This window comes from Odontesthes bonariensis, chromosome 17 (assembly GCF_027942865.1).
Source record: "Odontesthes bonariensis isolate fOdoBon6 chromosome 17, fOdoBon6.hap1, whole genome shotgun sequence".
In the NCBI taxonomy this organism is placed as follows: Eukaryota; Metazoa; Chordata; class Actinopteri; order Atheriniformes; family Atherinopsidae; genus Odontesthes; species Odontesthes bonariensis.
In genome coordinates, this window is record NC_134522.1 from 1,295,115 (window position 1) to 1,307,834 (window position 12,720).

General features: G+C 39.1%; 1 protein-coding gene across 1 annotated transcript; it reads right to left on the bottom strand.

Moving 5' to 3' along the window:
- Positions 1-309: 309 nt before the first annotated feature.
- On the bottom strand, positions 310-11,998 carry osr1 (odd-skipped related transcription factor 1). The gene is made up of 3 exons (XM_075447645.1): positions 11,649-11,998; positions 2,710-3,417; positions 310-990 (listed from the first exon to the last, which is right to left on the bottom strand). The coding sequence occupies exons 2-3, from the start codon at positions 3,387-3,389 to the stop codon at positions 858-860; spliced, it is 813 nt and encodes a 270-aa protein (XP_075303760.1). The 5' UTR covers positions 3,390-3,417; positions 11,649-11,998; the 3' UTR covers positions 310-857.
- Positions 11,999-12,720: the final 722 nt, after the last annotated feature.

Here is a 12,720-nt window from a genome sequence, read left to right on the forward strand (position 1 = left end):
TGTTTGCTATTATCACCATGTAACTGTAATGTAACAGTTAGTTTTTTGCATCTGTCTGAAAAAAACATCAATAAAAAAAACTTTTAAAAAAAACTTGACTAATTTAGGCTTATTCGTGGCTTATGCAACTGAACCTAGGAATAAAACAGCCGCCCGGGTCCGGGGTCAGATGCAGAGGAGGTTCCTCACCTCTGAGGGATTTCCCAGGTTAGATTAAGGTCAAACAGAAGTTGGAAAAACTCTTTGAGATCGTGCATCTTCAGGTGAATCAGTGTCTTCTTTGGAAAAACGTACAACCAGCCGACCAGGTACAGTAAAATATTTTATTTAGAAATGATTATTCATTTTGAAAATAAGTTTAAGAAATCCAGTGATATATGTCAATAATTATTAATCAGGTTAAAGTGCAAAAATACATTTTTTGATATTATGCATCTGTACAAAAATAACATTGGAATGTGGTAGTTGGAAAGGAGGGAAACGTGTCGCTAACATGGCTTTGATCGTTTTCTCAGTTTGGGAAAAAGGAAAAAAAATATATTGCATACAAGAAAAGGTCCCTCTTTGGATTATAAGCTTCAGAACAAAGTATTTGTGCTGAGCAGCCCTGGGTTTTTTAAGGTCCATTTCACATTCCACACATCCACTGGGTGCTCTGCCAAGTCAGGCTCTGATAACTAAGCATACACTTCTCCACTAAGGCTTATTTCTGTATTATTTCTTCAAGAACTGGCTGGTGAAATATTTCATCCTCGAGGAATGTTGGGACTGAGACGGCAGGCTGAGATGAAAAAGTCTTTGGTTGTTTCTGTCTTTGGTGGCAGGTTTTTCTGTCCCCTCCGAGCTGCAGGAGTAAATCACTTGATCTTGGCCGGCTTCAGTTCCTTGACCTGCATGTGTAACGTTTTGTGGACGGCGAGCGTCCTGGACTGACAGAATCCCTTCCCGCACTCTTGACATTTGAAGGGTTTCTCTTTGGAATGGATGTACCTGCAGGGGAAAACACAGCAGAGCAGAGAGTTAGGATTTCACACAGAAAAATAAAACATTTGCTTGAGCATTTTCTGTGAAATGGGGGGGATTTTAATCAGTTATTCATCCCACACACACTGGAAAAAATGCCCGTCCAAAAATAAGTAAGAAAAACAACAAATAAAAGACGTTTTTGCTTGAAATAAGCAAAAAATCTGCCAATGGAACTAGTGAAAATCAGCTTATCAAGATTTCTTGAAATAAAATGTGATATTTAGGACTTTTGAGTTAAAAGTGATCTTGAAATTAGCTTAAAAACCTCTTCAAATGTAAAAAAAAAAAAAGCTTGTTTCATATGATATGTGACGAGCTTTTTTTTTTTTTTACATTTGAAGAGGTTTTTAAGCTAATTTCAAGATCACTTTTAACTCAAAAGTCCTAAATATCACATCTTATTTCAAGAAATTTTGACAAGCCGATTTTCACTAGTTCCATTGGCAGATTTTTTTTTGCTTATTTCAAGCAAAAACATCTTTTATTTGTTGTTTTTCTTACTTATTTTTGGAGGGGCATTTTTTTCCAGTGCTATTAAGCCCATATGGCGTAAATTTTTAATTTATCTGGACTGTTGCTTGTTTTTAAATTAATTTAAATTGTTTTATTTGTTTCTCTTTTATTATTATTATTATTATTATTATTATTATTATTAATAATAATAATAATAATAATAATAATAATAAAATTATTATTATTATCATTAAACTATTATTATCTCTTTATATTCTTTTATGTATTTTTAATGCTTCTTACACTCCCTGCTGCTATGCTTTTATTTTATGTGAAGCACCTTGAATTGCTCTGTACATCTGTACACCTCTGCTGAAAAAGGACAATCTTGACAAAACACAAATGAACAACTACAGGCCTATCTCAAATCTCCCATTTTTAAGTAAGATCATTGAAAAGGCGGTTTTTCAACAGCTTAATTACTTTTTAAAACAAAATAACTGCTATGACACCTTCCAGTCGGGTTTCAGACAGCACCACAGCACTGAGACTGCTCTGACCAAAGTGTTTAATGACATATGTCTGAATACAGACGGTGGAAAAATGTCAGTCTTAGTTTTACTAGATCTCAGTGCTGCATTTGATAGAGCTGACCACAATATATTACTGAAACGACTGGAAAACTGGGCGGGTCTTTCCGGAACTGTACTAAACTGGTTCAAAACATACTTAGAGAACAGGAAGTACTTTGTATCAATAGGTAACTTTACATCTGAGCACACAAGAGTCACATGTGGAGTTCCCCAAGGTTCCATCCTGGGACCTCTTCTGTTTAACATCTACATGCTCCCACTGGCACAGATTATAAAAAACAACTAAATAAACTACCATAGCTATGCAGATGACACGCAGATATATATTACAATGTCACCAGGAGACCGAGGCCCTGTACAGGCTCTTGGTAAATGCATTGAGGAGATTAATGACTAAAATTAATGACAAATAAACTTGCCTTACCTTGCTTTGCCTTGTACATGAAATGTGCTACAAATAAATTTGATTTAATTTGTTTTGATTTGATTTGATTTGATTTGATTTGATTTAATTTAATTTAATTTAATTTAATTTAATTTAATTTAATTTAATTTAATAAATCTGACTCTAAAGGCTTTGACGGTATCTGGGAACATGTTGGTGGTCTGCAGGGCTCTGAGGGGCTCGGGTTCTCACCTGTGGTCCCTGAGGTGGTCCTGCCGTCTGAAGGCCTTGTGGCAGATGTCGCACGTGTACGGCCTCTCGTCCGTGTGCGTCCTCTCGTGGATCAGGAGGTTGTAGGATTTGGTAAAGTGGCGGCCACAGAACTTGCAGACAAACTCCTTCTTGGTCTTGGAGGGCAGGCGGCCCCGGCTGGACTTCCGCTCGGGCGAGGACAGTTTGGTGACGTCCAGCAGGCAGCTCAGGCTGGCCGCGCTCTGGTGCTGAGCCGAGGCCTGCGCGGCGGCAGCGGCGGCGGCAGCGCCCGTCATGCTCAGATCCTCCACCTTCAGGTGGTCCTCCTGAGTGGCCGCCGCCGCCAGGTTGGCAAAGTCAAAGCGGGGTTTGTTCTTGGAGCCCTGCAGCAGCCCGGCGGACTCCAGCTTGGGCTGCAGGAGGTGAGGGAAGATGGGGATAGAGGCCATGGAGGAGAAGTGGGGCGGCAGCTTGGAGATGGTGCAGCGAGGCAGGCCCAGAGGCTGGTAGCCCAGCGTCCACTGGTGCAGGTGGATGGCGTGCAGGGCGCTGAAGCTGTAGATGCTGTGGAAAGGGTCCGCCGGCAGCTGGAGGCCCGTGGAGCTCTGGATTAGGGAGCAGTTGGCAAGCTGCAGGGACGGGTGGAGGGGCACCGGGGCCGGCAGGGTCTTGCTGCCCATGGCGGCTCCGCCTAACCCAGCAGGACGTCTGATGGAGACAGAGAAGAGAAGCAGGAGAGAATTTATACAAGAAACCAGCGATAAGTCAGAGAGAATTTATACAAGAAACCAGCGATAAGTCAAAGAGAATTTATACAAGAAACCAGCGATAAGTCAAAGAGAATTTATACAAGAAACCAGCGATAAGTCAAAGAGAATTCATACAAGAAACCAGCGATGTCAGAGAGAATTTATACAAGAAACCAGCGATAAGTCAGAGAGAATTTATACAAGAAACCAGCGATAAGTCAGAGAGAATTAATACAAGAAACCAGCGATAAGTCAGAGAGAATTTATACAAGAAACCAGCGATAAGTCAGAGAGAATTTATACAAGAAACCAGCGATAAGTCAGAGAGAATTTATACAAGAAACCAGCGATAAGTCAGAGAGAATTCATACAAGAAACCAGCGATAAGTCAGAGAGAATTCATAATAGAAACCAGCGATAAGTCAGAGAGAATTTATACAAGAAACCAGCGATAAGTCAGAGAGAATTTATACAAGAAACCAGCGATAAGTCAGAGAGAATTCATAATAGAAACCAGCGATAAGTCAGAGAGAATTTATACAAGAAACCAGCGATGTCAGAGAGAATTTATACAAGAAACCAGCGATGTCAGAGAGAATTTATACAAGAAACCAGCGATAAGTCAGAGAGAATTAATACAAGAAACCAGCGATAAGTCAGAGAGAATTTATACAAGAAACCAGCGATAAGTCAGAGAGAATTTATACAAGAAACCAGCGATAAGTCAGAGAGAATTTATACAAGAAACCAGCGATAAGTCAGAGAGAATTCATACAAGAAACCAGCGATAAGTCAGAGAGAATTAATACAAGAAACCAGCGATAAGTCAGAGAGAATTTATACAAGAAACCAGCGATAAGTCAGAGAGAATTTATACAAGAAACCAGCGATAAGTCAGAGAGAATTCATACAAGAAACCAGCGATAAGTCAGAGAGAATTCATAATAGAAACCAGCGATAAGTCAGAGAGAATTTATACAAGAAACCAGCGATAAATCAGAGAGAATTTATACAAGAAACCAGCGATAAATCAAAGAGAATTCATACAAGAAACCAGCGATAAGTCAGAGAGAATTTATACAAGAAACCAGTGATAAGTCAGAGAGAATTTATACAAGAAACCAGTGATAAGTCAGAGAGAATTTATACAAGAAACCAGCGATAAGTCAGAGAGAATTTATACAAGAAACCAGCGATAAGTCAGAGAGAATTTATACAAGAAACCAGCGATAAGTCAAAAATAATTCATACAAGAAACCAGCGATAAGTCAAAAAGAATTCATACAAGAAACCAGCGATAAGTCAGAGAGAATTCATACAAGAAACCAGTGATAAGTCAGAGAGAATTTATACAAGAAACCAGCGATAAGTCAGAGAGAATTTATACAAGAAACCAGCGATAAGTCAGAGAGAATTTATACAAGAAACCAGCGATAAGTCAGAGAGAATTTATACAAGAAACCAGCGATAAGTCAGAGAGAATTTATACAAGAAACCAGCGATAAGTCAAAAAGAATTCATACAAGAAACCAGCGATAAATCAGAGAGAATTTATACAAGAAACCAGCGATAAGTCAAAAAGAATTTATACAAGAAACCAGCGATAAGTCAGAGAGAATTCATACAAGAAACCAGCGATAAATCAGAGAGAATTCATACAAGAAACCAGCGATAAATCAGAGAGAATTTATACAAGAAATCAGCGATAAGTCAGAGAGCGGCAGGGATTCAGCAGACAGGTGTTAGATATGCAGATCACTGCTGTTCTTTCTATCAGAATACACATTCAGACCGGCTGACTGAGGAAGCCCATTTCCAGCCTATCAGGGCTGCACATGTGACCGGCCTCTGCTGTTGGATCCCCGCTGAGTGAAAACCATAATAAACACCTCATTGCTCCACCAGCTTCTCGTCCAACGTCCAAGTTTTTAATTCTTTGTCTTAGTTTCCATGTCTCAGGTTTGGAATTATGGAGAAAAAAAACTGATCGGCTGTGTTCCAAACCGCATACTTCTCCTACTACTCCTACTAACTTTCTGAGTTAGTAAGCGAGTTTGAGTAAGCGAGAAGTTCCCGGATGCATACTAGATTCTCTGAAATGTTGGGTATGCATCATGAGGTTACTACTCATACTCAAACTACCCAAGATGCAACGTAACGTGACGGCGCCGATCGTCATTTCCTGTCAAAACGGCAGTTTCAAGCTAGCTACAACGAGGGTAGGTTCACTTCCTGTTTTCAAAACAAAAGCACCAATTGTATCCTAATGGCTTTCCCTATGATAAAAGGTAACGGGTATTTTATTTTGTGAAAATAACCGGAAGTGCGTTAGCTCACTGCGGCTAGCTTTAGTAGCGCCGAATTCGTGGGAACAAAATTGTAAACAGCCGGTATTTTGTCAGGTTTTCAACACGTTGGGGATCTAAATGACTACTTTGGAGCGAAATGCATTGTGGGTAAACGCTCTGCACACTGTCTGATGGATGCAGAATGCAGTTTGGAACACAGACTGCATGTTTTCGTCTCTGCTGGTGGCACAAAGACAGATGTCGGTGTCTGGATGTCATGAATGTGTCAGCGAAGTTAAACCTAAAACAACTGCAGCATTAATCCAAACACACACACACTCTGAGAGTGTTTCCTGCTCCCAGAAACATGCCCGGGGCTGCCGAGGCCTGAGAGACAGAGAGGCAGCATTCATCATTCAGAGAAATACCTGCGAGCGGTTGCATCAGCTCTGATAAGACGCAGCAACAACAGACAATAAAGCATCTTTGTTTGAGGCTGAGAGGCTGTGAGGCAGGCTGCAGCAGCTCCAGGTTTCAGAGGAAACCCAGGGGCCACACCTCAGCTCAGACCTGTTCACTGACGCACGCTGCTGCACGTTCACAGGCTGGAGTCACTCGTGCACGCCCATCTGTGCGTGCACATGCAAACCTGACCACACGTCTGTCAGGTGGTTAACATGAGAAAGGTGTGAAAGTGTTCCTGCAGGTTTCAGGCACTCCTGTCCCGTCTCTCCACAACTGATTTACACTCATTCCTCTGAATCTTTGGGGTTTTATCGGCTTTAAAGTCTTTTTTCCTCAGTTTGAAATCCTCTGCAGACCAAAAATCTGCGTTTATTTAATCTGACAGAAATCATTAAGCACAGAAAAGCTTGCAGCTCATTCTGATGTCTTTCATTAACGTGTTCGCTGCCAACATTCGCTCTGTCTCAGTCCTGCTCCAACAGACTCAGTGATGGCACTTCTGAACTTCACTTTATATTCTTAAACTGTTTTTTTTAAATTCTTAGATTGTTTTTAAAGTGTTTATAATTGTATAAACATTTCTATTGCTTTATTATGTCTGCTGCTGGATGCTTGAATTTCCTTCAGGATCAATAAAGTATCTATCTATCTATCTATCCATCTATCTATCTATCTATCTATCTATCTATCTATCTATCTATCTATCTATCTATCTATCTATCTATCTATCTATCTATCTATCTATCTATCTATCTATCAATTATTTGGCATTATTATTATTGTTATTATCATCATTATTATTATTTTTATTTAATTTTAATTTTAATTTATTTATTATTTATTATTTATTATTTATTATTTATTATTTATTATTTATTATTTATTATTTATTATTATTTGACAGTTTGATGTCCTGGAGCCGCACATTAAGCAGAAAAACACCAACTTCTACAGTCTAAATAACTCTGAGTTCTTCTATAAAACGTCTCAAAGTAACGATCTTCTGGAGAACTTAAAGAACTGATGAAAGTCTGGGAGTTTGTAGGTAAAATGAATTGAATAAATGAGATAAACACAGAATGTTCAGGACGCCAATTCATCCGAACAAACTTTAATTCTTATATTTTATATATATTAAGATGAATTTTATGCTTTATAAAGCCGCAGCTTCAGTGTTCTTACTCGTAAAGATTAAGAGATTATTCTCAGGAATGAATATGAATAACATTACAAAGAATAATCAACAGTAATAACAATTAATCAACAATAAAAGTATTAAGACTTCCAAGTAATTTAGAAGAAACATCAAACGGAAAACTGGATGTTTTTATCTAATTTCACAGCTTTAAACACACTTTCTAACTTTATTTATTCCCATATTTGAGTACAACAAACTGCGTTAAAGGCAGCAAATTGAATTTATTTCCTTTTTTTTAAACACAGTTTCCTAAATTACTGAAATATTTTCCTGGAATGCAGATAAAGAAGTGTTTAATCTTTGGAAAACTGGATGTTTTTAGCTAATTTCACAGCTTTAAACACACTTTCTAACTTGACTTATTCACATATTTGAGAGCAACAAACTGCGTTAAAGGCAGCAAATTGAGTTTATTTCCTTTTTTTTAAACACGGTTTCCTAAATTACTGAAATATTTTCCTGGAAAATACATAAGGAAGTGGGAAACTGGATGTTTTTCTCTAATTTCGCAGCTTTAAACACACTTTCTAACTTGACTTATTCACATATTTGAGAGCAACAAACTGCGTTAAAGGCAGCAAATTGAGTTTATTTCCTTTTTTTTAAACACAGTTTCCTAAATTACTGAAATATTTTCCTGGAATGCAGATAAAGAAGCGTCCCAGATCAACATGGGTTAGTTTTTTTTAAGCTTGGGGAAAAGTTGGAGACACTTTTTTAGCAAAGGTGATTCCTCAGGAGGCTGAAATCAGGCCATTCGTCCCCTGAGCTCGGCTGATGGTTGTTAATGAGGGGCTCAAAGTGCCCCCCCGCCGGCTCCCCCTCTCTGATCATCACGCAGAAGTAATAGGAGGTCATTAGAGGAGATAAGTGCTCTGCTGCTGGGCCGCCGTTAACCCTTTGATGCCCGGCTGCATACCGGGGGACCCCAGCCGGCATGTGGCCCCTCCGCTCGGGTCCAGGCTGTGAGATCAGGCACCTGGGAGGGCTTTGTTGTCCAAAACAGAGTCCGTGGAAAGGAACGTGCACTTGGCAGCAGCTCGGCTGAAGTTTTATTAAGTTTTATTAAGTTTTACCGCTTTTAAGGCGAGACACTACAGTTCATTTTGTTTACACACAAAATGAAAAAAAAATTATGGAGGGATTTCAGGATATCTGCTTTCATTTCCTAGGAAATCAAAATATACTGTCCATAGCCTAAAAACATCGATTTTCGCCATATATTTTTATTATAATGTCACATAAATCAGGCCAGGAATGATTTATCAACAAATCCTTCTGTAAATATCTTCAGAATACTGCTAAGTGTATAACTGGAAAGTTTGGTGTTAGTAGGTGCTCCAGAGGCTGAGATATTGATACTGGAAAAATACAAAAAACTGATTTTGAGAAAACGGCATTTAAAGATTTAAGGCGAGACACTACAGTTGAATAGGGTAATATTTTAAAATAATAGATATCACCATGAAACTTCCTCAGTTGATTACTTATACAAGTATGAAAAAGAAATGTATTACAAGTTTTAGAAATTTGTATGTTTAATTATGCAAATTAGGCATTATCTCATTAAATATGCGCAAATTTGCATATATTTCCTGAAGATAGATCTGAACATATGATAAAGCCAGGTGCAAAATTCTGTTTTTATTTTGTTTACACACAAAATGAAAAGAAAATTTTGGAGGGATTTCAGGATATCTGCTTTCATTTCCTAGGAAATCAAAATATACTGCCCATAGCCTAAAAAAACATCGTTTTCGCCATATTTTTTTATTATAATGTCACATAAATCAGGCCAGGAGTGATTTATCAACAAATCCTTCTGTAAATATCTTCAGAATACTGCTAAGTGTATAACTGGAAAGTTTGTTGTTAGTAGGTGCTCCATAGGCTGAGATATTGATACTGGAAAAATACAAAAAAATGATTTTGAGAAAACGGCATTTAAAGATTTAAATAGGGGAATTCAATACTTTTGTATTGGAAAGAATTGCACAAAAACAGAATAAATGCTCAGGCCCTTAGTAATACTAATATAGAATAAAATTTCTTTATAGCAGGTTGAAAAAACACATGTTGAAGGAGTAGACTGGCCCAAAATCTCAAAATTGACCACTGCATGAAATTAAAAATCACTGTTTTTGCCCGCCGTGTCTCGCTTAAACCGACGAAATGCAAGAATAAAAAAGGGAAAATGACTCAAAATAATCACTCAAACAAGCTTCTTTCCGTCTGACGGATTAAAGTAAGTAATTAGAGTGAATATTAAATGATTTTACATGTTTTGAGGTAAAAGTCTGAGTCAGATTCCCCACTTTCCAGCCCCTCTGCTGCACACCCAGCAGAGCTTTCCTCAGGATCAGGGAAATCTGAAATCTGTGATCTGAAACCAGGATCACACCAGGGGTGTGGTCAGAAACTCAGAAAGTTTCGGCCCCTGACAGCAGCTCTGCAGTCAGCTTCCTCAGGCAGCTGTGAGCCTGCGAGCTGCAGCATTTACACGGGAGAAAATCAAAGTCTTACCAAGTATAAAATATCTCATTACACTTAATATGAGACACAACTGCCTAACAAGTTCTATTTCAGCCAGATATAGGGACTTGTTTGAAGACAATACATCTGGAATATCTTGTTAAATGAAAAAGTCTTGAAAACAAATTGTTTTGAGTCACATATCATATGAAACAAGCTTTTTTTTTTCATTTGAAGAGGTTTTTAAGCTAATTTCAAGATCACTTTTATCTCAAAAGTCCTAAATATCACATCTTATTTCAAGAAATCTTGACAAGCCGATTTTCACTAGTTCCATTGGCAGATTTTTTTGCTTATTTCAAGCAAAAACGTCTTTTATTTGTTGTTTTTCTCACTTATTTTGGGAGGAGCATTTTTTCCAGTGTGATTAATGCCACCGCTGCACCCAACATCAGCCGTGATGGAAGCTGGAGAACACCACGCTCTGCAGCATCCTCACTTTGTTTAGTTTTGATTCAGTTTGACTCAGTTTCATTCAGTTTAATTCAGTTTAATTCAGTTTGATTAACTCTGATTCAACACAGCTGAAAACTACGAGGAGCAGCGCCTGTAAACCAAACTTTCATGCTCCTGTTCACACATGATTCACTCGTGTTGTGCAGAGTGAGAGACGCTGGGAATACGTTAACAAATCGCTTTGTTACGGCGCTCATCAACAATCTGATTATTAATAAAAACACAAAACGTTACAGGATTACACGGCAGTCCGTGTTTTGGACTGTTTTTTTGTTCAAAATGATGTTTATCAGCCGTATGCGTTTGAATAAAGCTCCAAATCTGAAGCTTGAGTTTCAAAACTTAATCACATTTTAACTCCTGATTTTATCCGTTGTTCTTATTTCTGTCTTTTTTTTGTTTAAAATTTAAATCGTGCTTTTTAGTTTTACTGTTTTAATGCATCTGTAAAGCACTTTGAATCGCCCTGTTGTTGAATTGTGCTGCACAGATAAACTTGCCTTGAAAAACAGCTGCAGCAGAGCTGCTGACATGGTTAATAAATGCTTTATAACTCAGGCTAAACAGATCAGATTCAGCACAAACTATTATTGTTCCATAACCAGCAAAAAGTCCTGAATCTGCAGCATATTGATGAACATGTCTCATCAATAATCCTTCCTTCCTGCAGGACCCATCCACCCTACCCTAACCCACCCATGGTAGTGTGACCTCCAGCAGCTCAGGTGTGCAGAGAGCGCCTCACACTTCAGCCCTTAAAGCCTCCAAACTCCACTCAAAGCAGCCTGATTAATGAGCTAATGAAGCAGGGAGAGTGAGAGGATCCCAGCTGATCCCCCTTTTCTTCTGTCTGCCCAGATGTTTATTCACACGAGCCCCCAGCAGCACATATTTATCAGTTGGAAACAGCGGGTTTAATGAATAAAATCTAAATTAAATCAGCCTGCAGACACACTTTCAGTTCAAAACAGCCAGTGTGTGTTTGTGTGTTTAAATTAAATGAGTTTTAAGTACTTAGTGTGAGTGTGGAGGAGGAAAATATTCAGCATTTCACATCTTTAGGGGTAAATTAAGTGAGTTATTAAATATCTTGAACTTTTACGCAAAATAATCACCTGTTTAATTCTGCTTTAACTGCGTTAAAAGGTGGTAAAATATGCATGAAAAATACTTGCCTAAACTTTTAAAACTAAACTTTGCATGTTGCATTCGTTTAGTTTTATTTCTATGATTTAAAAAGTAAGAACTCACCAATATAAAAGCTGAGAAAGGGAAACTTTCTTCTGCCGCCGGACGGTCGGGATGTGGAAGCCCGCAGAGCAGCTGTGTGAGCCGGGATGGATGCGCCAGAGAGCCGGGATGGATGCGCCAGAGAGCCGGGACAGTGAGCCGGGATGGAGCCTCAGTGAGCCGGGATGGAGCCTCAGTGAGCCGGGATGGAGCCTCAGTGAGCCGGGATGGAGCCTCAGTGAGCCGGGATGGAGCCTCAGTGAGCCGGCCGCAGCGGCAGCATGTTCCTCGGGTCCGTGTGCGTGTGCGTGTCGGTGCGTGGTGCTGACGCCTCTGCGCTCCGCCACACTGGTGCGCGGTCTGCGCCGCCGCCGCCTCTTTATGGCCGCGCGGTCCAACACCTACTGGCGCGTCACTCGGCACAGCCCACCGGCCACACAGCGGGGCGCGCGCACGCGCCTCAGCTGAGTAAGAAATATAACAACAGAGCCTCTCACGCGCCGCACCTCCTTTAATGTGCCCGCGCTTCCCTCCGCGGCCGGTTGGATCACTTCTGATCCATCTCAGGCAGAAGAAGAAACTCACAAACCCGAAACTCTGAGGGACCCGAGAGGAGAAATGTTGGAGAACAGCGCCCTCTGTCGGCGCGGCACGTTACTGCAGGTTACTGCACCGGGGGAGTTTCTGCTTTATTCTGCACCACACGTCAAGGTTCTACGGAAGAGTATTAGGGCCAGGCATAAAAAAAAATATTCTTAAAGTCAACATGTCGAGATTAAAGTTGAAATATCTTAATCTCGTTTAATCTCGACATGTCGACTTTAATCTAAAATCAAAAAAAATAAATTAATTAATTAAAACATTTTTTAAAAATTTGAAAATTAAAAAAAATAGTAAATTAAAAAATAATAATAAAAAAATAAAAAATAAAATAAAATGATAATAATAACAATTTTTTGAAAAATTAAAAACCCATTAAAAATAATCATTAATTAATTGATTTAAAAGTGAAGAGTGCAGATAAAATACTTTCAGGTGTCATATGCACAGATAAATAGAACTGTTTTAACTTAAAACTTTAAACTTAGATGTA